Source organism: Struthio camelus, chromosome 18 (assembly GCF_040807025.1).
Source record: "Struthio camelus isolate bStrCam1 chromosome 18, bStrCam1.hap1, whole genome shotgun sequence".
NCBI classification, from domain to species: domain Eukaryota; kingdom Metazoa; phylum Chordata; class Aves; order Struthioniformes; family Struthionidae; genus Struthio; species Struthio camelus.
In genome coordinates this window covers 1,666,256-1,690,000 of record NC_090959.1, presented here as the reverse complement: position 1 = coordinate 1,690,000, position 23,745 = coordinate 1,666,256, and the positions used below count along the sequence as shown (strand labels likewise).

Here is a 23,745-nt window from a genome sequence, read left to right as displayed (position 1 = left end):
GGTGTGTCAGCCACTCCCCCCAGTTTAGGATCGTCAGCAAACTTGCTGAGCGTGCACTCTCTGCCTTCATCCAGGTCACTGAGGAACAGGCTGAACAAGACTGGACCCAGTGCTGACCCCTGGGGGACACCGCTAGCTACAGGTCTCCAACTAGACTCTGTGCCACTGACCACAACCCTCTGAGCTCTGCCATCCAGCCAGTTCTCAAGCCACCTCACTGTCCACTCATCCAACCCACACTTCCTGAGTTTACCTAGGAGGATGTGATGGGAGACAGTGTCCAAAGCCTTGCTGAAGTCCAGGCAGACAACATCCACTGCTCTGCCCTCATCCACACAGCCAGTCATTCCGTCATAGAAGGCTCTCAGGTTGGTCAAGCATGATTCCCCTTTGGCGAATCCATGCTGCCTACTCCTGATCACCTTCTTGTCCTCCACATGCTTAGCGATGACCTCCAGGAGGAGCTGTTCCATCAGCTTTCCCGGGACGGAGGTGAGGCTGACAGGCCTGGAGTTTCCTGGCTCCTCCTTCTTGCCCTTTTGGAAGACTGGTGTGACATTGGCTTTCTTCCAGGCCTCAGGCACCTCTCCTGATCTCCAGGACCTTTCCAAGAGGATGGAGAGTGGCCTAGCGATAACATCCGCCAGCTCCCTCAGCACTCGTGGGTGCATCCCATCAGGGCCCATGGATTTATGGATGTCAAAAGATTGGACAAAAGATCTCGAACCCGATCCTCCTCCACCAAGGGAGAGTCTTCCTTTCTCCAGCCTTCCTCTCTTGTCCCCAGGGTCTGGAATTGCTGAGGGCTGGCCTTAGCAGTGAAGACTGAAGCAAAGGCAGCATTCAGTAACTCTGCCCTCTATATCCTTTGTTACCAGGGCACCCGCCCCATTCAGCAGCGGGCCCATGTTTTCCCTAGTCTTCCTTTTGCTATTGATGTATTTGAAGAAGCCCTTCTTGTTGTCCTTGACATCCCTTGCCAGATTTCATTCCAAATGGGCCTTAGCCTTCCTTGTCGCATCCCTGCACACTCTGACAACGTCCCTGTATTCCTCCCAAGTGGCCTGTCCCCTCTTCTACATTCTGCAGACTTCCTTCTTCTGTTGGAGTTTTGCCAGGAGTTCCTTGCTCCTCCATGCACGTCTCCTGCCCACTTTGCTGGACTTCTTACTCAGAGGGATGGATGTACTGCTCTTGAGCCTGGAGGAGGTGATACTTTAATATTAACCAGCTTTCTTGGACCTGCCTTCCTTCTAGGGCCCTACTTCATGAGATTCCTCCAAGTAGGTCCCTGAAGAGGCCAAAGTTAGCTCTCCTCAAGTCCAGGGTTGCGAGCCTACTTGTTGCCCTGCTCCCTCCTCGTAGGATCCTGAACTCCACCATCTCATGGTCACTGCAGCCAAGGCTGCCCCCAGCCTTCACCTCTCCAACTAGACCTTCTTGGTTTGTTAGTACAAGGTCTAGCAGTGCACCTCTCCTTGGTGGCGTCTCCAGCACCTGGGTCAAGAAATTATCCTCAATCCTCTGCAGGAACCTCTTTGACTGTGCCTAGCTGTGCTCTCTTCCCAGCAGATGTCAGGGTGGTTTGAAGTCCCCCATGAGAACCAGGGCCTGTGATCGTGAGGCTACTTCCAGCTGTCGGTAGAAGGCCTCATCAACTTCCTCTTCCTGATCAGGTGGCCTGTAGTAAACCCCCACCACCGTGTCACCCATGTTAGCCTGCCCTTTAATCCTTACCCATAAGCTCTCAACTTGCTCTTCATCCACCCCGAGGCAGAGCTCCATACATTCTAGTTGCTCCCTCACATAAAGAGCAACTCCACCACCTCGCCTTCCTGACCTGTCTTTCCTAACAAGCACGTAGCCGTCCATGACAGCATCCCAGTCATGTGAACTGTCCCACCATGTCTCTGTAACTGCAATGAGATCATGGCCCTGCGACCGCACACAGATCTCTAACTCTTCCTGTTTATTCCCCATGCTGCGTGCATTGGTATACAGGCATTTCAGAGAGCCCATATAGGGGCCATATGGGGTCAGACTTGGCCCATATAGCACCCTTGTCCTTCCTGCAATGGCCAATTCTCTAAAGGCAGCTCCTCACACCAGTATGTATAGGGTTTGAAAAAGGAGGACTATTTAGGTTCCTGCTCCTTTGAAGTAGGTTGGCTCCTGTTCTCCAGATCCTAAGAGTCTGACTGTATGAGCTGTGCCAACTTGTCAGACAATTTTTGAGAGTCTCTCTGGACCTCTAGACTGTGCTGGAGGAAGGGATCATTCTGCAGCCTATGGAACATTTCCCAGTGCTGTAGAAATTGCCATTCGCCGAGGGTAAAAAGCCTAACACAGGATTGTCGCTACTCAGGTTAACATGGATGCATGTTCCTCCTGTCAGTGAAATGGACCCTGGAGCTGCAGCGCATGGATGCAGGTATCTGTCTACACTTCTCCTCAGTGTTTGGGCTATGGCACACATTAAAACCTGATGTACTCCCTAAAGTACCCACCTCATGGCCATATTGCCACCTCTAGATTTTTGTAATTTGGATGTAGCACTACCACTGAACTCCAGCTGCCTAAAGTCCTACCTGATGTTGCAGCAGGCAGCAGCAGGGTCCTTCTCAGGGAGAGCCCAAATCACCTTAATCAGTGCTTTGTCTGTCAGAGGATGCTGTGGACTAACACTAGGGGCTGAGCCAGGCACAAAAGGCTGAGCTTGCCCACAGAGCCCAGAACTCTTTGCGTGCACCCTAAAATGTACCCTGCACAGCTGGTTGCCCCAGCATGGCCCCAAGGTGGCTCTGTCAGATAAGCGATGCAGACTGTCAGCATTTGTTCATTGCTGCACTACTGTGCAAATGCAGGCAGTCTCTCCGGGCCGTGAGACAGTATTATCATGGGAGCAGGAAAACAGAGTGCCAAGTGAGAATTCCTCAAGGCTGGCGCGAGAAAACTGGAATATGGCAACCAACTTGCCACCCCAGTTGGTTTTTAAGCCTTCTATCCCCAGATTGCTTGTGCACACATTGAGAAGGAAAGGCTAGTAGAGAAACAGCAGGAACTGGGCCAGGCTGGACTGCTAAGGTAGGAGCAGCACCAGGACCTACCTCACTGGGGTCCTCTTTGCTCAGAGCAGGATCAGTGACTGAAGGAAGCCAGGTCAGGCCACTGCACTGCAACACAGGCAACTCCTGACACAAGGGAAGTGGGTCCATGGGAAACAGCAGGGTGGAGTGTACCTGCTAGCTGTCTTCTATCCCAAAGATCCTCATCTAATTCTGCTTCCCTCTCTTCCTACCTTTTGCTTCTTTCCAGGTCTTTCCTAAAGCCAGCAAGAATACTGGTGTTTATGAACTCGCAGATTTGAGCCTCACACTGAAATCTGTTATTCCAGCTTTCTATTGGGAATTTCATTCCCCTTTCTTAGGTGAACTTATGTGCAGGCAGGACTTACAGGATTGAGTTGAATAAAATCCACATATCAAGCCTTTGCTGTTACATTGCTTTTGCTTATTGAAACTAATTAGTATTCTATATCTGTGAGAATTCAGATCTTTGCCCTATACTTTTTTTAAGCTAAAAATCTGCGAAGATAATTTTGGAAAGGAACTTAACAGTTCTAGGTTTTTTGAAAGGAAAAAATTCTAGACAATTCAGAGATGCAATGATTAATCATTGCTGCTGTTTTGGGCCAGAGCAAAACAAAGGATAAAGTTTCCTCTAAAACGGGAACTTGAGGCATAATTTTAAAGGCTGTGCTAAAATGTCCTCCTGAGAAATAGAAATTTGAAGTCAAAAGAAAGAATTGTGCCATCAGTTATCAAGAGACTTGACTAGGCTTCTGAACAGTACTGATCTAAGGAGGTGGCAAACCTTCAGAAGAGCCCAGGGATATTATCCACTGTACAGCCTGCCTCAAAAACACTAGCAATAGAAAGCCCCTCTCTGCTGCAATAGTGCATCAGCAATAGGGCTGGAAAGCCAGGCAGAGTGTGAGAAAGGAAATATTTGTGGATGTCACTTGGAATAAATGGAAAGCCAGTCATTTTGCGACCTGAGTAGTCTCAGTACAGTAAGAAGATCAGGACCTACAGATAATCCCAAGGGACCCTGTGCAGAAAGTTCACCTGAAACACTACAAGGCAAGAATGAAGCAGGGCCACTGGGAATCCAGCCCCACGATAGCCCTGCAGCATTTTGCTAACAAGATGGAAGAACTCTTGTCTCCACAGTAGATCCAAGGACAGTGGGACAGGGCTATGTTTTGGCTGCTGCTCTTTTTGGGGATGGGACTGGCAGATGTGGGTGGATATGTCTCAGTCTTTACCCGCTCTCATCTTCACGGCCACCTCGGAGCACTTAGAGCTGCCACCACTACATCCCACACGCCAGGAACAGCAGGCTGAGGGAGGTGGGAGAGCACTTGCTTGGAGACACCAAGCTGCTTGCTACGACTTTGACGCAGGGCCCCCACTGGAGACAGAGGTATTGTGAGCTCCTCTGAGCTCCTAAGCACTGCGGACTCTTTTAGCTCTCAAAACATATTACTAACTATTCCTGTCCCTTAAATAATTTAAATCGGATGCTGCTTCTGGCAGTGTCTAAATGCCAGTATTTCTAATCTCTGGGAGGCACAGGCCCAGGCCTCCAGTTTTGCGTAGCAGACCATCACCGATACCTGCACTTTAATGCAAGCACAGACTCTGAGCTCAGGAAAGCCACACTTTATTTCAAAAGGATCTGAAAAGTTGAGGCAGCATAACATGAGCCACTTGTCCGGCAGCAGTGTCATATACCAGAAGAGCAGCACTGTGAGACACAACAAATTAACGCAATTAAAGCAAGACGGAGTCCACGAGGCAGCTTGGTACAGCTTCGTACCAAGTCAATGCTGAACTGAGCTTTTTGAACATTACTGACCTGGGGCTTTGTCTTGCTTGCTTTCACAAAAACAACACCCAGAAACTGCTCATTAAAATGTTCATCAGTTTTATTAGCAGCTAGAACATGTTTCACAGCTTAAGATTTAAAAAACGTGCACGGAAATCTACAGGTAAGAGCCTACTAGAACAGGCTTGGATAATTTCTTCAAATAGTGAATCAGCCCCACTGGCAGAAGGGCATCTTATTTATAGATTGAATACTGGTTGCAGTTTCAAAAATGTGGTTTCTTTTCTATCTTTGTTTCATTTGACAGGTACTTATAGCTTTAAAATAACCTCTTCATCTTCTGATCAATAAGCTGCAGGAACTGAGCTCCTTCAGCCTCTTAGTGGAAGGCAAGTTTTCAGATCTCAGTCATTTTCTGATCCACTCCAATTTTTCAATATCATCTTGACACGTGGACACCAGAAGTGGACACAGTATTTGGCAACTGTCTCCCTACCCGTATGTATGAATGTGATACCGCTCTAGTTGTAAATGTGATACCACTCTAGTGGTGTTTATGTCAACGTTGTTGTTCTTCAGTGTCTCGCTGGACATGCCTCTTCTGTCAGTTGCTGTTGTAGTCCTCAAACCCTTCCCGTAATCGCTGTCTTACAAGTTTTTGGTTTTGTCTAGATTTGTACTGATGCTTTAGCTGTGCTGAAACACATGGAGCAGAATCCATCTCACTTAAATTTAGACTCTATTGCTCTTAAATTTAGACTTCCACTGTATTGATCATCTGGACACCCTTAACAGTCAACAGAAAAATACAGTACAAAGGAGTACTTCAAAAAAAGCATGCTTAGCAATAATGACCTGGTAACCGTTTTGCCACTTTGCCCCATTCGCGTACTGCCTTACCTTATGCACAAAGGAGAGTTTCTTCCACATCAACTGTTGTGAACTTGGTGGCAACTATGGCTACCTTTACTGCTATCTACCAGATCACCTTTTCCTGGAAAAGCTCAGAGTGGTCTCAGCTCAGCGATGTTTTCTGTGGACCAAGTAATTTTCTCCCGCTCCTCCCAGGCGTTGCTGTTGCCACAGGTCTCTCCCGCCGCGTCAGAGAAGGGTGTGCAGGGAAGAGCGTTTAGCAGCTCACACCTTACCAGCTTACGGAGAGATTCAGGCTGGAAGGGGCCTCTGGAGGCCTCCCATCCCCCTCCCAGCTCTGCTCCAAGGCCGGACCAGGCTGCTCGGCGCCTCGCCCCGTTGGCTTGTGAAGGCCTCTGAGGCAGGGGGCCCCCAGCTCTCCGGCGGGGCCCAGGACCGGGCGTCTCCTCGCGGCCTACGCGCCTCCCCTGCCGCCGGGCGCGGCGCCGCCGCCTCCCGGACGCGCCCGGCGGCCCGGGGAGGGAGGGGGGGAGGGGGGCCGCCCCGCCCCGCCCCGCCCCGCCCCGCCCCGCCCGGCCCCGGCCCCGGCTCCGGGCCCGCCTCAGCGCCGGCCGCCAGGGGCAGGCCCGGCCGCGGGGCCGCCCGGGCCCGGCTGGCGAGCGGGGCATGGAGGCCGGGGAGGCGGCATGGAGCCAGGCCTCGCTGAGGCGCAGGCTGCAGAGCTCGCAGGAGGCGCAGCACCGACAAGCGGTGCTGGTGCAGAAACTGCAGGCGAAGGTGAGGGACGTGGACGGGAAGAGGAGAGGAGACGGGGGCGCCTTCCCCGGGAGCTGCCCGCAGCAGGCCCGCGCTCGCCGGGGGCGGGTCGTGGTGGCGGGGCCGGCGGTGTCCGGGCCGCCGGGCGGGCCCGGCCCCGGCGGCGGCGGCGGCCGGCTGCCACGGTGAGGGGCCTAGGCTGCGGCCCTGCCGGGGGCCCGCGCGGCGGGCCGCTGCCCAGCCCGGCGCCGCGGGCAGCGGGAGCCGCCTGCCCCGTCCTGCGCCGCCGCTGTGGCAGGCTCCCGAGCCCCTCGTTTGGTTTTCTTGGGTTTTTTTTTTCCTCCTCTTTTCATACTTAAATAAAGATGCCTGACTCGAAAGCACCGTTATTTGGTCATATTACTAGCGAGGGTTTTCCGGAGGCAGGAGCCGAGCCCGTGTCGGTGTTTAGGGGCAGCCCAGGGCAGAGGATCGCAGCTCTCGCCTGGTTCCCTGGCTGCGCAAGCGATGCTGGCTGCGAGGAGGGTCCCTGAGCCTCGGCGGACTTCGGGGCGGGGGGGGCCGAGCAGGACCCGGCTCGGGTCCCTGTGATACTGGCGGTGCTGCCGCAAGGTCGCGTGGTGAGGCCTTTGCTTTTCTGCAGCTGAACGTGACGCTGCGTTTGATACTTGTGTACCTTCTTAGCTAGGAACGTTTTGTCCTGCTTTGATATCCTGGCAGTATATGAAATGGCATACTGCTCCTTGCTGCGTTTTCGCGCTGTGGCGGTTCCTGGGAGACCCAGGCAGGTACGTGGGTAGCAGGGCCCAAACGCGTCGCGGCATGGTCCAGCCGAGAGCGAGCGCACTGATGAGAGCGCCTGGAAGCGCTGTGGCCTGCTGTAGTAGGCGTCAGTCCCACTACCCGTGCTTCTAACTATTGCTGGGCGGGGGGGGGAGCGGACATATTTTTGTTTCATTTTGTATGTTTTTACCCTATTGGTATAAGAAGTCTGAAGGATCCTCTCTGTAGGTCTGGCTAAAAAGCCCAGCTGATCAGCTGCACTCTTCTTTCTGGGCTGAAAACTGAACGCAGCAACTGTACTGCAGTTGCTGAACTGCACTGTTTGAGCTGGTCAGAACTGCCTTTATTCCAAAAGTAGTTCTGAAAACTTATCCCTCCAACTTACTAACCTTTTTGCCCACTGGAAGTGTTACTTTCACGTTTTGTGAAATTAAAAGACATGTAAATAGGGAAACCCTTAAGGTTGTTTTTTCAAATGACTAAATAAAGGTGCGTGAATGCTTGAAAGGTGCAACCTGAATGGTTGAACTGCGTTTGCTGTGTTATGGAAATGTTTTTGGAAAGCAACGCTAGTGGCAAATAGATGCTAAAAGCACGTTTCTTCTTCCAAGTGGTGCAAAGGAGTTCTATTTATTCCTTTTTCAGTTTCTGCCAACTTGTTTTCTACCTGGTTTGAGTATTTCGTGAGGGGACTATTGCTTGTTCTCAGTCCATTGGTTTTCACAGACCTGGGCGTTCTGAAGACAGGCTTTCCCTTTTATGTAAGCATGTTCACTGTTTATCGGGGCTTTTCCTTTCCCTTTGTTTAATTTTATTCATGTTATTTGGCTGTGTAGCAAGAGATTGCTTTTTTCATTTGATGAGCCTGAGCAGGATACTGATGCTATAGGAGGCGATTAATTGGTTCACAGTAAGCTTACTATTACTAGGCATGCTGAGTCACTTCATACCTTTTTAGTTCCAATCCTGCTACTAAACATGGCGTAGCTAGGATTTTACACAGGTTTTTCTGTTGTCTTTTCCAGGTCTTTCTGGATTTAATGTCGTTTGTTTAGGTCTTAACAGTGTGATTTCAGTCTGATAGGTATGGCTGGCCCAGCCCAGCTGTCTAAGTCTGTCTCATTGTTCTGCTTGCTGTCACTGTCTTAGGATGAACAGATAGTACTATGTGTCAAAGAATCCCCTTTTCATTTGGATAAAAGTGAAGTTTCTGTATAATACTAATGACTTCTTGTTGATTGTGTCAGCAGTAGTATGAAATCTACTGTGCCCTGGCTGTAAAGACATAGGGAGAAGCTAGTGCAGGAGAAACTCAAGTCTGTTACATGCTTGACTCGTTCATCCTAGTTCTATTTATCCATCTAGGTGCTGCAGTACCGGACCTGGTGTCGAGAGTTGGAGCAGCGACTGGAAGCAGGAGAGGTGAGTATGTAGGCTGCTAACTAAAGACAGTGTATGCAGCATTCATTAACACGGATAAAGGATCCTTAACACAGATTAAGGATCCAAAGCAAAGGCAGAGGAAAATATGATTTTGCTGACCTGAGAATTTAAAGATTTTTATATATTTTTTATATATATATAATATATATAATTTTACACTTCAGTGTTTTGTCCGGTTGCCATTTGCAGAGCAGCCAGTAATCGCAGAAATGCCAGTCCAGAAAACTATCCAGAAGGATCTTAATTTTGTGAAGGCATGCTTGAGTGCTAAAGTAATATTTGTATTTAGTTTCAGTGAAGGGGTTTACTGCCTATTCAATTACAGCCGTTTCTGAAAAAGAATCAGTTGCCACATAGCATCTTGGAAGGGAAGAATGGTGGCGTTCAATATACAGGGCTGGCTCTGTGCTTTTTCTTCTCCTTCATGGCTAAAAGAAACCTAGGGGACAAAGAGTAGGAGAATATGTATTCCCAAGCTTTAAGTGAGCACTCATGGTCATGAGCTGAGGATGGCTAGCTGTGAGAGTGCAGCAATGGGAACCTGAGGAATGCTGTTCACGTTGAATAACATCCTCTGCTTCCCTTCCTCTCTGTAGTCATCACATGCCTGAAAGAAGCCATAAGCTCCTAAGGTACCAAACAAATGGAAGGGAAAGCACAAGTGAACGAGACACAGGAATTTGACTAAACGTTTCCTTTCTTGTTCAGGGACCCCTTCCAGACAGGTGGGAAGCCACAGAAGACAACAGCCTGGAGAAAGCACTGTTCCAGTTGGAAGAGGAGCAGCAAAGGTAAAAAGAAGCAGCAACGCCTCATATTTGGTATCCTGGATACTCATCGAAGTGAGAGAAAACCCATCAGTGCTACCTAGTCTCCCCAAAGGAAACAGTTGGGCAGGCAATTTTGAAAGGAGAAAAGTCCAAAGTCCATTCTGTGGTGCAATAATAGTGTTGTGTGCTGACTGGCTCTGTTTTGAGCGGGCAGTTGGTGACTTCCAGAGGTCCCTTTCCAGCCTAAATTATTCTGTAATAACCTCTATAATTCTAGAGGTGAGCAACTCAGCAGAGCCCTGTTTTAGATTGGCAGTCAAGGCCTAACATTCTGAGCATTTCACGGAGCAGGTGTTTTCTTGTTTTGTTTAGAATTTTATTTTATCTGAATAGATATCCTGTACTTGTATGAGAGTCTTCTGATAGAGTGGTTGGCACTGCAGGCATCCTTTGTCACAGTTCCTTTTTCTGTTGTTCTTTTTTCCTCTGCCGAAAAGGAAGATTGTGCGTGGTATAAAACAGATCTGTATGCTGTGCTGCATGTGCTGTAAGCTAAGGCAGGGGAAGCACAGCTCCTGTTTTGATCCAGGAACAGTGAGTTTTGTGCTTGTTCACAGGACAGCAGTTGTTAACATTTTGTTCGTGAAGGATTTCTCGGATGGGATATTAGGCTGAGGCCCCAAAGACATTAATCTGCAGTGCTCGACCTTTACGTTCATTACGGTGAACGCGTTTAAAGGCTGCAAATGACCAGCACTTGCACTTTGGGAATCCTGTGAAAGTTCGTTCCAATCTTCAATTGAAAGTTCTACAGAGAGCGGTTTTCTCTACCTGTGCAATTCTCCCTTTGTGGTGTGCAGTTCACTGGATCAACAAAGTATGGTTTTTGCTTCAGATCTTACACAGTGTATGCGAAAAGGATAGGGAGAGGCTTAAAAAGAAGGTGATGGCAGAGGTAGATGACAAGGGAAAAGGATGCTGAAACTTAGAGATAAAAGTGGAGGAGGAGATGGTTAGGACAATGTTAGAGAAAGATGATACATCAGGATTTTGTAACAAGAAGAAAAGAAAACGGAATGGTGATCAGACAGAGCGAAGAGGAGTCAAAAAGTTACCTGTGGGCATCATCAAAGTTGAAGGGGAAACTGAAGTTGTAGGTGGAAATTGAAGTTTTAGAGCAAAGAGAAGGAAGGAGGGATTTGCAGAAACAGAGATATCGTTATTATTCCTGGAAAGCACTTTGACCACCTCTCTGCTTGAGGAAATAGTTAGGAGGGATTTGGAAAGGCAGAGATGCTGCATGTGCCTGGTAGTTGTTCAGTGTGCTCATTGCTGTTTCTCTCTTTCCAAGGTGTGAAAATCTGGCTGAAGTGAACACCCTCTTGCGGGAGCATCTAGATAAAGCAAATGAGGTGAATTCAGCTCTTAAAGAAGATATTGGAAAACTGACAGCGGATTGGATGAGGGCCAGGGAGGAGCTGGAATTGAAGGAGAATGAATGGCGCAGTGAACGTGAGGTAAGGGTAGGCTAAAGGAATGTCAAATGTGATGCCAGACAGGAATGAGAATACAATTTATTCCTAGCACAGAGAGCTTCCTGTGTGAAAGTTGTTGCTGCATTGAGGATGTGTTGGTGTTGGCTAGTGGAACACAGGGGTGTGAGATGGAGGGGTGTCAGCAAATTGTAGTAATCAAAGAGGCCCATCTGCTGCTACCATGCAGCTGAGTCCTAAAGACAAGTGCTTATTGTTTCTGGACACTGTAGAGCAGTCATTGCACATGAACTCTCCTTTATTTATTTACTTTTATTTACTTATTTTTATTAGTTCTTAAATCTCTGTCTGCAACAGTAAAATCCAGAGAGGTCTGTGTATTTTCAGATTCAGAGTAGCCCACAGCAGAACAAGCAGGCATCCCTTACTAGCAGCCTATTGCAAGCAGGTCCCACACTGGTCTTGTTTTTGTCTTCCTCCAGCAAGACTGTTAGACATCTCTGCAAGGTGAGGTGAGGAGTCATGATGAGTTTGCTGTGTTGATATCCACTAAAGCAGGAGAAATGTGGATGTTCCCTTCTTTGAAGTTAGGTGACAAGTCTACTGAGGATGCTTATGTTGTGCCTATTCAGTCCTTGATGCCCCCGTTGGAACTATTCTTAAAGGAGATCTGGTGATAAGGGATGTTCTCTCTCATATCTGGAAGACTTGCACAGTGAGAGTGAAGGCTGAATTGACATTTGTTTTTTCTCTCTGCTTTTTTAGTTTTATGACAGCTACTTAAGAGGTGAACACAACCGTCTTCTCAGCCTATGGCGCCAGGTGGTGACCTTCCGCCGTCATTTCCTAGAAATGAAGACAGCCACTGACAGGTGAGTTGAAGTTAGATCTCTTGAAGAAAAAATGTAGTTTCCCTCCACACCTGCTTTATGAGCCTTGATGTTACTCTAGTTAGAGCTAAAGATAGGGTTTCCCTTTTGGTAACCTGAAGTAAAGCAATTAAGCATGTTATAGACTGTTTTCAGAAGCATGTTGTCTGATGCTGGATTTCAAATTAAACTGAGAGACTTGGGCTATAAGGAATGCAGAGGCCCTAAATGGGTGATCTTGACTGTGTTTATATTTGGGCATATCAACACAGACGCAGGCGTATATAGACTCACTGGAAGGGAATGGACTCATCAAGGCCTACTGTGTGCAGCATGCAATGCGATCCCTTTTATAAAATGGTTAAAACTTATCTTAAATCTCACTGGGTTTCTTGTTCCACTGCTTCTGATGGAAATACCATTCATGATTATGTATTTTTTTTTTCTTCTCATTTCCAGCTTGCATTTCTTCTGGTTGGTGGATATAAATCCACTTATTCCTATGTCAACATTATCAAGAGGAAAAAATAGCTTCTATACCCTGTTATTGCATTTATCCAGTTTACAGTGCTTAGTTTGGTGCCTCCTTTTATTACAGTTTTCTTCCTTCTCATGTTCTCTGAGGTTCCTTGGCAGTGCTTTGTCATGGTTGCCTTCTATGCAAATGATAATTGTGTAGCCTTAATGCTTCATGCAGTTTCAAACTGTGGGTTACTTTCATCCTTTTGTCTTACTCGATTATAAGCTTTCTTTAATGTGCAGCGTATGTCTGACCTACTCGTTAATTCTTGCATAATTTGTGCTTTTCTGTTGCAGCATTCTAGGATTAGGCTTCTTGCACCATCTTTCTGAAATGCTTATTATGTGGATATTTTCATGAGCCTGTTAGCAGTCCAGGTGGTCATACTGATAGGTCACTTAAGGCTGATACCCTAGCTATAAAGGCTGGGGACCTTGAAAAAATTCCTTACATCTATTAATGATGGTAGTGATTAAAGTATATTAATAATATGCAACAAGATAAGCAATTAATAGGAGTAGTTAGAAGTCCTCGAAGCCTTCTGGTTATACCATACCCTACTTCATGTCTCTGGGGAGAAAATGGACTCGTTCCTCAACTATCAAGATGCGTCCTGATCCTGAAGAGTCAGATGAATGATTCCTCCCGACAGAAGGTGTAATCTTTCCTGTCAGCTTGTGCTGTTGCCCAGTTATGCACTGCAGAAGTGAACTGGCTGCTAGAATGGTGGTGTGAGCGTTAGCTCTTCTATTTATTCTTTCTCAGAGATTTGTCAGAATTGAAGGCAGAGCAAATGAGGCTTTCTGGATCTATACTTGTCAGCTGCTTCCGGTTAAATTCTGGTGTACAGCTCTGGGAGTCCCTCACTTTGGGAAGACCTGTCTTAAAGGATCAGGCACAGAAAGAGGTGGAAAAAGAAATAAACCAGAAGACCTGGGAAGTGATGAGCTTTGAAGTTAAGGGGGACCTTGAGAAGAAAGAGCTTCAAGATCGGTAAATATGTTTTAAATTTTGCTATTACCATTACTATCTTTTTTGACTGCTTCTTGGATTCATAGATGGGCTGTGTTCATGTCCAAAACATACCCATTCTCTACAGCCTTGCTTCCGTCCATTGTCCAACTATTGCCTTTAAGAGAAAAGAATGGGAAAGAGGTCTGACTAACAGAAATTCTTCTGAGTCGGATAAGACTGGAATAAAGATTGCATATTATAATGTATTTGCAGTTCACTAACTCGTGGTAAAAAATTCAGACTAGTTCAAACGGAGTTCTGTTTCTTGTACAGCCCTCTTGCTATCCAAGACTGCGCCAAAGGAGCTAGGAGGAGTTCACATAGGACCATCATATGCTGTGTAGCACCTCTGTACTGACTTTTCCTTGCAAGATTGACTACTGAAGTCTTTTGGGGGCAAGAAGTGCCTTTTTGCAATACGTAGCATATTAACCTGTAGAGATTAAAACTGCTTTTGCTGTATTTTCTGGGTTGATCTTTCTCTGCTATGCCTCTGGGAGCTGCTTTGTCCTTCAACAGCTGGTGGTGTGCAAAGCTTTTGGAATGGCATGTGGACCTTCTCTTCTCAGGGTGATGGAGCTCTCAGCCTTGCTTGTACAGTCTCAGAAGCAGAATGAGGAGAAGGAGAAGACCATGAAGACACTTAACGACACTGTGGAGATTCTAGTATGTTTTACGCTTATCTGGGAGACAGCGCAGTGTCTGCTTGGTCCGAGTGGTTTGTTCTCCAGCCTTAGCACAGAGCGTGGCTTCCTTGAGAGAAACAGTGATAAAAATGCTAACCGTATGAAAACATGAGGCATGTTGCCAAAATGTTTGTTGTGTGTTTGGCAAATCTGGAACCAGTTCAGGTGCAGGCAAGGGCAGGGGAGGTGCAGACAGTTCAGGTGTCTTCCTCAGAGGGTTTATATCAAAGCTGTTTTGCCTCTGCCTCTAAGTCTCTAGTGACTGAACTTGAGAACTTGGAACTGAGTTTCTTAACAGTGTGTAAAAACTAGTTGCTGGTGTTTCTTTTTTCAGTTTTAGCAAAGAATTGAATAGATTTAGAAAGTAATTTGCTGGAATTACTAGGACTCGGATTTATCAGCATGACAGTGCTACTGAAGTTAGGAATGTTACGGAGGGAGTGTCTCATCCCTATCCATCCTTCCTTTATTCTGTTCTCAGGAAGCAAGTCGGTTGGAGGTAGAATATGAAGCTTCATTGACTAAAAATGCCAAAGAAGAGAATCTTTCCCTTCAAAAGTTGATAAAAGGTATATTTGAGGTGAGTACAGAGTTGGCACCACATCCCTGTAAATTTGGTTAAAAAATTCCTGGTGAAGGGAATAGAAAAGCACATGGAAAAGACATGCATGTTGTAAGGCCAGAAATCTGGCCAGAAAAAAACCATTAAAATTGCGGTTACTTTTTTATTTAACAATATTACCGATTACATTATTACCAATTAGCAATATTATATTTATCTATACCTGGGTTTATGTCATCACTGTGATTTCTTATATTTCAGCCTACCTCTAAAAATTATCGTAGGATTTCCCCTATATCTTTCATGCATCATATTATTTTTATATTCAAAAGCCAGTGATAGCTATCTACTTTCCTTTTTTAACACTTGCTAGTTTTTTGACATTGTCTTCAGTTCACCTTCAACTAGGATAGGCTTTTATCAAAAATTGTCCTCTTTGTTGATTTATATAGTTGCGGGTTTCGTCTGAATTTTCTATTTTGATTCAGCAACCCTTTTATTTTTTATCCACTGTTTCATGCAGACCCACCCTCTGGGCCATGGCTTTTCCAGGAGACCTTTGGATGTCTTTCCCTGATTCAAGGAACAGACAGATACTGGCCTTGAAACAGACCCCTTTTGGGGTTTATTTTCCAACCAGTCTGCATTCCTGTTGTCTTTGAGATCCTGTCACAGGGTCAGCTATTTAAGCTTCTCTACTGGAATTCAGTTACTACTGGCTGTTTAATTTTTATACTGCTTTTTTTCCACGTAAAACCTGCTATAACTTCAGAGTTGGCTGTCCTGTGGCTCTTCAAATGAGCCTCTAGACATTTCACTGCCTTTGCCTTCGCTCTGCTGCTCAGGTCTTCTCTTGGTCTGTGCTTTCTGAATGGCTGCTTAATGTTTCTGTTCCAGTGTTGCTTGGAGGCTTCCCAAACCCTCCTTGAGCAATGACTGTTCTCTGGATTTTTATTAAAGGTCACTTACTCCATCAATGCGCTTGCCAGCTCTGCTGCTTCCCTCTGCACTCATTGCCCATTATATCACCAGAACCTTAACTGTGATTTACCCCTAAACTGCACTCTGTGCACAGGCGGTTTTGCTCATCCAGTCTTTTACGCAGCCTCTCACAAAATCGGTTCTTTGTCTTTATTTAGTCATTTTTATCCTTTTGTGCTACTGCTTGGAGTAATTATGAACATTTGCTATTTCATTACTGTTTTCCAGTAATCATGAGCTGCCTTTTTCCTTGGGCAGCGTTAACATTTCTTTTCATTGATGTTTTTGATGTGATCTGGTGCTGGTGTATGTGGCTCTAATAAGAGGAAGGAGACCAAAATCATTTCAGAGAGCTTCAAGAAACAGCGTTCAAGCAGCCTCCAGCCACTTCACATTTGTTTCTGCTCTCCTTGTTTATAGCAGCTGTATTCAGAAATCCCTGGAGCACTTGCGGCCACTGGGACAAAACTTCATTTAGCGAAGAAATGAGTGAATTGAGTCTTTAATGACTCTAGGGTGAAGCTGGGGAAGAAGGACAACGAGATAAAGAAAACTGAGTAATATAAGTGAAGAATAACAGCTTGATGTGGGCTTTCAGGTGGTGTTAGATGACAGTGACAGTACAGTGAGCAATGTCTGCACTGACAGTTCTCAGCATCCGGAGTCTAGCAACATCCTCTCTTACCTGAGCTCCAGCAATACAGAGCATGCCCTTGTATTGGTGCAGGAAGTGCTGGCAAGGAGGCAAAGAGCAACACAGGTGAGAATTTCTGGGTATCTTCACCACCAGCCACAGTCTTAGCAGCTAATGCCTCACCTAGCTTCAGATCTTTTCATTTACTCACCCAGTTTCCTTATAGCTGTCCTATTCTTGCTACCTCATTGCCTTGCCAGTCTCACCAGCTCTGTGCTCCATGGCTTTTTTCTCCTGATCTCCACCCCCTCATCACAGTTTTTGCTTTCAGGTGAGCTGTCTCTCTGCTTGCCTCCCCTCTAGACTACTACATCTGGAGCCATCTTCCCTGCTCATTATTGCCTGTTTGTGCTGTTTCCTTCCCTGCTCCTTGCAGGCCCTAAAAGAAGAGCTTTCTGCCAGCCAGGACTCTATCAGTTTCCTGCAGCACCAGCACAGACAGCAGGAAGAGGAGTGCAAGAAGTTGCAGCAAAGACTTGAGCAGCTGGAGGAGGAGTGTAAGTTGACCAGCAGCCAGCGGCAGCACCTCCAGTCTCTGGTAGAGGCACTCAGAAGGTGAGCATTTCTTTCTTCTCCTGCATGCTAGAGGCAATCTGCTTCCAGTTTTGGGAATTCAGAGGTGGGTAGGACAAAGAACTCGCCTGCCCTACAGCATGTGTGCATCTGTTCAGCACTTTGGCACTGTCCTGTCTCTGTTCCTCATGCTCCAGTGTGATCCGAAGGCTGTCTTGGAGATTTAGAGTAGTGTTGGAGTACAAGATGCCTCCCTCTCGATGCACCACTTCTCTGGACTCTGCTCTTCGGGTGTCTTGTGCATAATCTCATTGGACAATGGCCTTTTTTAGCCACTGCTTCCCATTGAATGAAGACAACAGTCTGCCTCACTTTCTCTCTTTCCCTCCTCAGTTACCTTGCGAGGGGAAGAGCAAGTACATCAGTCCCTCCTCACCCTGCTCTCCACAGCTCCATCACAGAGCGATGAATATGTGATCCATGACTATTCAGTCCTTCCCATTCTTGTAATTTGGCCTTGTCTCTGCAGTGACTGTGCAAGCCTAGAGAAAAACAGGGAAGAGCTACAGCAACAGCTCAAAGTAACTGAGCAAGAAGCCTGGCGCCTTCGTCGAAGTAACGCTGAGCTGCAGCTGAAGGAAGATTCTGCCCAAGGAGAAAAGATGGAGCAGCAACAGACAACAGAAAGAGAGCGTCGGGACCGGGAGCTTCTGTGAGCTTTAAAGCTTTCTCTGGGCAGGGGTGGGCATTGTTCAAATTTAGGAGGCCTCTTTACTCGCAGTAAAGGAGCAGATTTTGTCTGTTCATCGCTGTAGTGTAGAAAGACGAGGGAGTATGTGGGCATGTCTGGGCACCTACTGATATATACCGCACAGCTGCCTCCTTATACTTTATTTATGACACTTTTTAAAAAATCATTGTGAATCTGACTAGAGTTGTTGATGTCAGGCGTAAGTTGAAATGAGGTTCACACTGGTTTTAAGGAAAGCCTTTTTAACTCTGAGGACAATCAGGCAGTAGAACAGGTTGCCCAGAGAGGTTGTGCAAGTTCCATTTTTGGAAGTTTGCAAGACCTAACTGGATACAGCCTTGAGCAACTTGGTCTGATCCCGTAGCTGATCCTCCTGCCTGAAGGATCCTTCCAACCTGAATTATGCTATGACTGTTGGTTTGGAAGTTCTCAAACACACACCCTGAAAGACTGCTGGCTCTTTCATCGTTTATTGCTGAAGGCAAGAACAATTTGGGGAATATTAATCTGGACTCAAAAAGTGTATTTTACCCAAAGAAGAACGTTTGGTAAGACTTGTATCCAATGTATCACAAAGGAGGGAGACCAACTAAAGGCCAACTAAAAGGCCAACTAAAGCTGTTAAACTAAGAGTACCCAACCTTTTTGGAAATGTTCTGTGATTTTTTGGAAGGTGATTTTTCCTTTCTTAAGGATGAGTGTTTCACCCACGTCAGTGACAAGGTATGACACCGCTTTAGTCAGGAAATTCTCGCCGTCCATAGGTGCTAAATAGAAAGGTGACGGAAATCATTCAAACTGCCCTATCTGGGACATAATATATACTCCTTCTGGAAATTATAAGGTTTCTGACATTCAAAAAACTGTTTGCCTTTCCTCTTCTCATAGTGAGACGGACTTAGCTGCACTTGAAGCAAAACATTCATTATTACAGAGTGAGTTGGTAGTTGCAAGAGAGGCACTGGAGAAATCCCACCTTCATAGAGATCTGCTGAAGCAAGAGAAACATGAGCTTACAATGGCATTGAAAAAGGTATGGTCACCTTATTCTTAGATTGCACTTGTGGGAGAGGGCATTCTGATAGCAGGACCACCACAGATGCTGTTTCTGGCCATATAGGAGAGGGGAAAATGGGTGTTCTCCTCCTTGGAAAATGCTGTGATTGGACCATACGGGCTCTCTGGGAGAGTTAGTCCCCATGTGCATATTGGGAAGGCTGAACTGGGAGCCTCTGCAGCTCCCAGTCAGATATGTGTCAGATATGTCAGAGACGCAAATGGGATCTGCAGTTGCTTGTTAAAGTCAGTTAAAGTTTGTTTTCTTATTGTTCTTTTGTCTCTTCAGGCAGAGCAGTCAGTAGCAGAGCTGACGGGAGCTCAGAATAAGCTGAGGGCTGAAACAGCTGATCTACATGTTGCAACAGCAAAGATGAGCAGTATTAATGAAGCTCTGGCATTGGATAAAGTGCAGCTGAACAAGCTTGTGTTACAGGTGAGCAGAGTTGCCAAGGATTCTGCCAGGTGCTTGTGTCCAGATGCTGCTCCTTTCCAGACGTTTTACCTTCAGACAGTGTGACTGTCTGAATATGGAGACATGGTTGCTTTTTCTGTCCAAGCCAAACCTGGTACACAGTGCATCTTATTGTATTTTATTTCCTCCATGCTTCTGTGATTGTAGCTGGAACAGGAGAATGAAGTCATGTCAAGTAAAGTGGAAGAGATGGAGAAAGCAAAGATCTCTGTGCAGGAGAAGCTGAACTTGTGTAAAAGGACAAATGAAGAGCTCTGCACAGAGAAAGCCCAACTGGAGCAGCTGCTGAAGAACGCAGAGGACCGACAGGAGGGACTACAGGTAGAACTGAGGATACTGGCAGAGGAAAAGGAAGACACCCAAGAGAAGCTCAATCAGGTGAGAGCAAAAGCCTGATCCTGGGTGGGTATTTGGCTGCTTGGCTCAGTGAAGCCGACTCTGCTGGGTTGTCCAGTGGTCTTGGCAACGAGACGCTTGGTTCTGCTGGAGGTCACAAGGCTCTGCTTATTTCCTTTTGGAAACAGATCACTGGTTAGCAGAGATGCTCTGCAGTTCTGTAAGGGATTGGATTGTCCTCTGCTTTTACAGATTATTTTACCCACCCATCTGCTTTGGCTGGTTCTTTGGCTTTTGACAAGCTGCAGAGAGCTTGTTTTTTGTTGTCTGTGAATCCTGAGCAAGGCTACTGCTGTCATCTGTGGCAAAAGAAGCAAACAGTATAGCCCTTCATTCTTTTCCTGAAGGGAGAAAAATATGAGTTTGTATGTTTCCATTTGTGCTCTTTGCTGTGAAGTCTGCAACTCACAGAACTGCATTTGCTCTAGGCTTAATATGGGTCGCGGAACACAGCTGCCAGTCGATTTCTGCTGATGGGAATGCCATCTTGTGCTTGCTGTCGAAATTGTATTTTAAGACAAAAATGAAACTTTGAATTGCTAGAGCCTCTTTAGGCTTTGAGGAAGAAGATGAGAAATAGGTGATCAGACCAGATTGCTTACACTGGACTAACTGATTTTTCACTATACCGTAAAAACAGCTTGTGAAGATTATATCTCTGGAACAAACTAGGGAGTTTGTCATCATTGAAATGACTGTTTCATAATGTACAATGTTGGATATTATGGCATAACTTTGAGAGGAGAGTTGTTTGTTTCTCACAATGTGTTCTCTCTTGGGTAGTTTTAGTTCTTAGGTATGGGGTATGTTGTTTGCCAAATGTACAGCAGAGGTGTTATGCTGAAGAAAAACACTAAAAAGTCATGGTTAATCTCCAGGCTTGAATGTCAGGAAGGTATATTAGGCAACATAATTGTGTAAGACGAGTAAACAGTACTTTTGACGTGAATTACTGTACAAGTAGAGTCTACCATCTCTGTGACCACATCAGCCTGATTTTCATAAATCACTAAAAGACACTACTTGCCACAAGGGCTGTTTCCCTGCCAAATACCACCTTTTTGCATCCAGCTGCTTTACAGGCTAAAACAAAATGATCAAAGTGTCACCAGCTTTAAAAGGAGAAACCATGTTTATTTTCACTTTTTCAGAGAGCAAAGTTGCTTTTGCCTAAACTTACCTGAAAATTTCCAGTACTGGAATAGATTCTGAGAGAATTTTGGCTTGCAAGGTGGTAGTTCTGGAAAATTCAGGGTTTTTTTGTTTTTGTTTTTTTGGTTTTTTGGCGTGAAAACCACATAGTCTGGGGTATGTACATTTGCCCTGAAGGAGTTGTCTGTTCCTAGCTAACCCGGTATGGCCATGCACATCATTTCCAAATTAACAGTCCCAGTGCCTTTTTGGCAGCCCAGTGTGCTAGTGCTATATAGAGACGTTCTTAGACGTTCAGCCCACAGTACAGAACCTCTTTCTGCTGATTCAAAAGTGACACTGGCTAGTTCTGAACAGAGCTTCAGAGCAATGACTGTAACTGCATTTTCTCCCACTTTCAGATTTGCCACCAGCAAGAGTCAGCTAGCAGTGATTTGGAGCAGTTGCGCCGGGAGTCCTCTCACCAAGCAGATGTTCTGGCCAAGGTGTCCAGAGAGAAAGAAGTCCTGGTGCATGAGAAGGCTGCCCTAGAGGTGCGACTGGCAGCTGTGGAACGAGACAGACAAGGCCTTTCAGAGCAGCTGGCAGAGGCCAGGTAAAGACAGAGAGGAGGCTTTAAAGAGGACATTATTTAAAGTCTGTAATTATAAAGATGGTAGTCACTGCACAACCATTTGCTGCACCCTGTACCTGTACGCTTTTCACAAGGCTTCATCTTCCATGGACAGCAAATTGAAGTTTCTTGAGCAAAATAAATTTTAGCATGATTTGAACGTTGTTTTTCTGACAGCTAAAGCTAACAAAACTGTGATCGACGCCTGTTTGCATGTTACTGAGTGAAGTCCGAAGCACTCCAGTGTGATTCTTCAGTATCTGGTACCTTGGCTGTGCATTGAGTCATAACTGAACCATGCTCTCTGCTTGCATCCAGATGTTTAATGGAGATTGGAACTTCTTTTTGTTTTTTGTTCTGTGCGTTTGAACAGAGATCTTTCCGTATCAGGTAGTTTGACATGGGATCTTTAGGATTCAAGGCTATTGCACAGGACATTGAGTGGGACACTGCCATTTAGGGTGAAGCTAGAGGGTCACGTTGAAGATCTTGAGAATATGTAGTCTTCTGTTTCTAAGGTAACTCTTGTTAGCTGGCGTGCAGGACCTAGAGTTGGTTGTACCAGTAACAGAGAAGCCTTTTCTGAATCCTCACCAGTCTTTGGGAATTCTTATCTATCACTGTTGTGTGGGTCCTTTACTCCTTTATCACATGGCCTGCAGAGGCAAGCATCATGGTGAAGTTATACAGGGAAGGAACAAGATACTATGCTTATGCCGTGTTAGATTTCCAAGACGGAATATGAAAAGTTCTGCTTTTCCAGCAAAGAGATATTGAGAGGTTTGTCCTCTGCTCTAGATAGTTTTTAGAAGAGTCCTGAACTTACAAAGATACACAAATGTCATTTTAGGGATTGAGTTTCTGTCATGCTTCTTGACTTCTGCCACTTCACCGCTCCAGAATATGTTGTTAGCAAGGCCGATAAACACTATTTGACTCAATCGGTTACTTTGCTCCAGATTTTCTCAGTGGATCCAGCTAAATTATGTTCTGTCAATTACTGGGCTGTACTGAGCTGGTTTACAGCTTTTATTGCAGGGGTTCACAGCTTTCTTTCCTGGTTCAGCTTCCAGAGAGCGCAGCCAAAGCTGACAGGTGAAAGATGATACATTTAGGCAGCTTGAGCTGCCTATAGACAGCTCTTCACTTTCTTCCCGTGCCTGTAAAACTGATGTGACTTTTCAGGTTTTATCAGAGCACAGGTGAGGCAGAGAACTCTTACTATTTGATCATATATATATATATACAGTATAAAAACTGACGTGATGATAGAGAGACTGGCAATACGTACTTTTCAGAGAAACTTTATTAAAAATTCAGATTTTTTTTAAATCAGTGACAGCATCAGTCAAAAGAAGAGATAAATAGTTATGGAGAATCTGGCATTAAATAAAGCATTGCCCAGAGAAACCAGCAACCACTCTCGCTGGATGTGTGGTTTTTTTTTTTTTTCCCAAGACCCCTTTTCTCTCAGAATTTTGAACTCCTTCTCTATTCTGTTTTGGAGACTGACTTCCCTTTAGCCTTAAAATGGAGCACATTTATTTTAGGCTACCAGAGATTGGCATAATCAGAGATGTGGTTTTATTCTGCTTCCTTGAGGATGTATCTTGCCTTGTGCATCTATGTAGTGAAATGCTTCTATTTTGGGTTTTACGGCTGTAACACCTGCATGCCCCTGTACCTTTAATGATGTTATCTTGATTACCTTTCAGTATTAGTGAGGCAGTGCTGCATATTGTAGGAAACTAGCATACAAGAATTTGAATTAGAGAAGGGAGATAAGTTCAGCTCCTGGTTCAAAAATCCTGTGTGTCACATAAACCAGTTGGTAGAAATCTGTGCGTGTAGCAATCCCACATCTGCAGTGAATTGAAACAGCTTCTGTTTTAGAATGACAAATCATTTGGGGGACTGCGTAGTTGGTAAGCAACACTTAAAAGGAGCAGTTTTTTCTCTTGAGCTGCCGACAGTCTCAACTGAGGGTTAGCTGCCTCTTCTGTGCTAGCAGAATTCTAACAAATGCTTCTAGAAGCATGGGACTGCACATCTGGATTTTGAGGTATTCCTTCAGTACCTTTTAAACTTAGGGAGTTTGAAAAATTGCCAGCATGTGCCTATACTATAAGCAACATTAAAAAGTCTCTAGTCAGGCCAGGGAAATACTCTTATTTTGTCCCCCTTCAGAGCAAGCCTGAGGTCCTGATAAGATATCAGCTGTGAGCAGAGAATGGGCTTTTGCTTGCTGACACAGGCTGTGTGGACAACAGCTACTTGTGTTTCATAGATTTGACAATAGCAACTTAACATTTGGGCTTTCTGTGTTAAGCGAGGTCATAAGTAAGGCCTGGACATTTCCTAGAGGGGCTTGCATTGCTGTTTTAAATGGTAGAAATATGTTTGTTGTCCATGAGTATCCACCCAGTGCTTTTTCCCTACTCAGTTGTAGGGATCT

The 23,745-nt window shown here is 45.7% G+C and overlaps 1 protein-coding gene across 2 annotated transcripts in view; it reads left to right on the top strand.

Annotated features, from left to right (window-relative positions):
• Nucleotides 1–6,366: 6,366 nt before the first annotated feature.
• The window catches only part of CEP250 (centrosomal protein 250), a 41,471-nt gene continuing 24,092 nt past the window's right edge, over nucleotides 6,367–23,745 (top strand). For both annotated transcript variants that reach the window (XM_068912168.1, XM_068912167.1), the window contains exons 1-15: nucleotides 6,367–6,540; nucleotides 8,668–8,724; nucleotides 9,454–9,536; nucleotides 10,867–11,032; nucleotides 11,774–11,880; nucleotides 13,163–13,390; nucleotides 13,981–14,077; nucleotides 14,579–14,677; nucleotides 16,239–16,400; nucleotides 16,711–16,889; nucleotides 17,377–17,559; nucleotides 18,487–18,631; nucleotides 18,944–19,090; nucleotides 19,277–19,507; nucleotides 21,079–21,272. In XM_068912168.1, coding sequence (XP_068768269.1) covers nucleotides 6,430–6,540; nucleotides 8,668–8,724; nucleotides 9,454–9,536; nucleotides 10,867–11,032; nucleotides 11,774–11,880; nucleotides 13,163–13,390; nucleotides 13,981–14,077; nucleotides 14,579–14,677; nucleotides 16,239–16,400; nucleotides 16,711–16,889; nucleotides 17,377–17,559; nucleotides 18,487–18,631; nucleotides 18,944–19,090; nucleotides 19,277–19,507; nucleotides 21,079–21,272 — 2,189 coding nt within the window. In that variant the 5' untranslated portion in view covers nucleotides 6,367–6,429. The remainder of the gene's footprint in view (nucleotides 6,541–8,667; nucleotides 8,725–9,453; nucleotides 9,537–10,866; nucleotides 11,033–11,773; nucleotides 11,881–13,162; nucleotides 13,391–13,980; nucleotides 14,078–14,578; nucleotides 14,678–16,238; nucleotides 16,401–16,710; nucleotides 16,890–17,376; nucleotides 17,560–18,486; nucleotides 18,632–18,943; nucleotides 19,091–19,276; nucleotides 19,508–21,078; nucleotides 21,273–23,745) is intronic.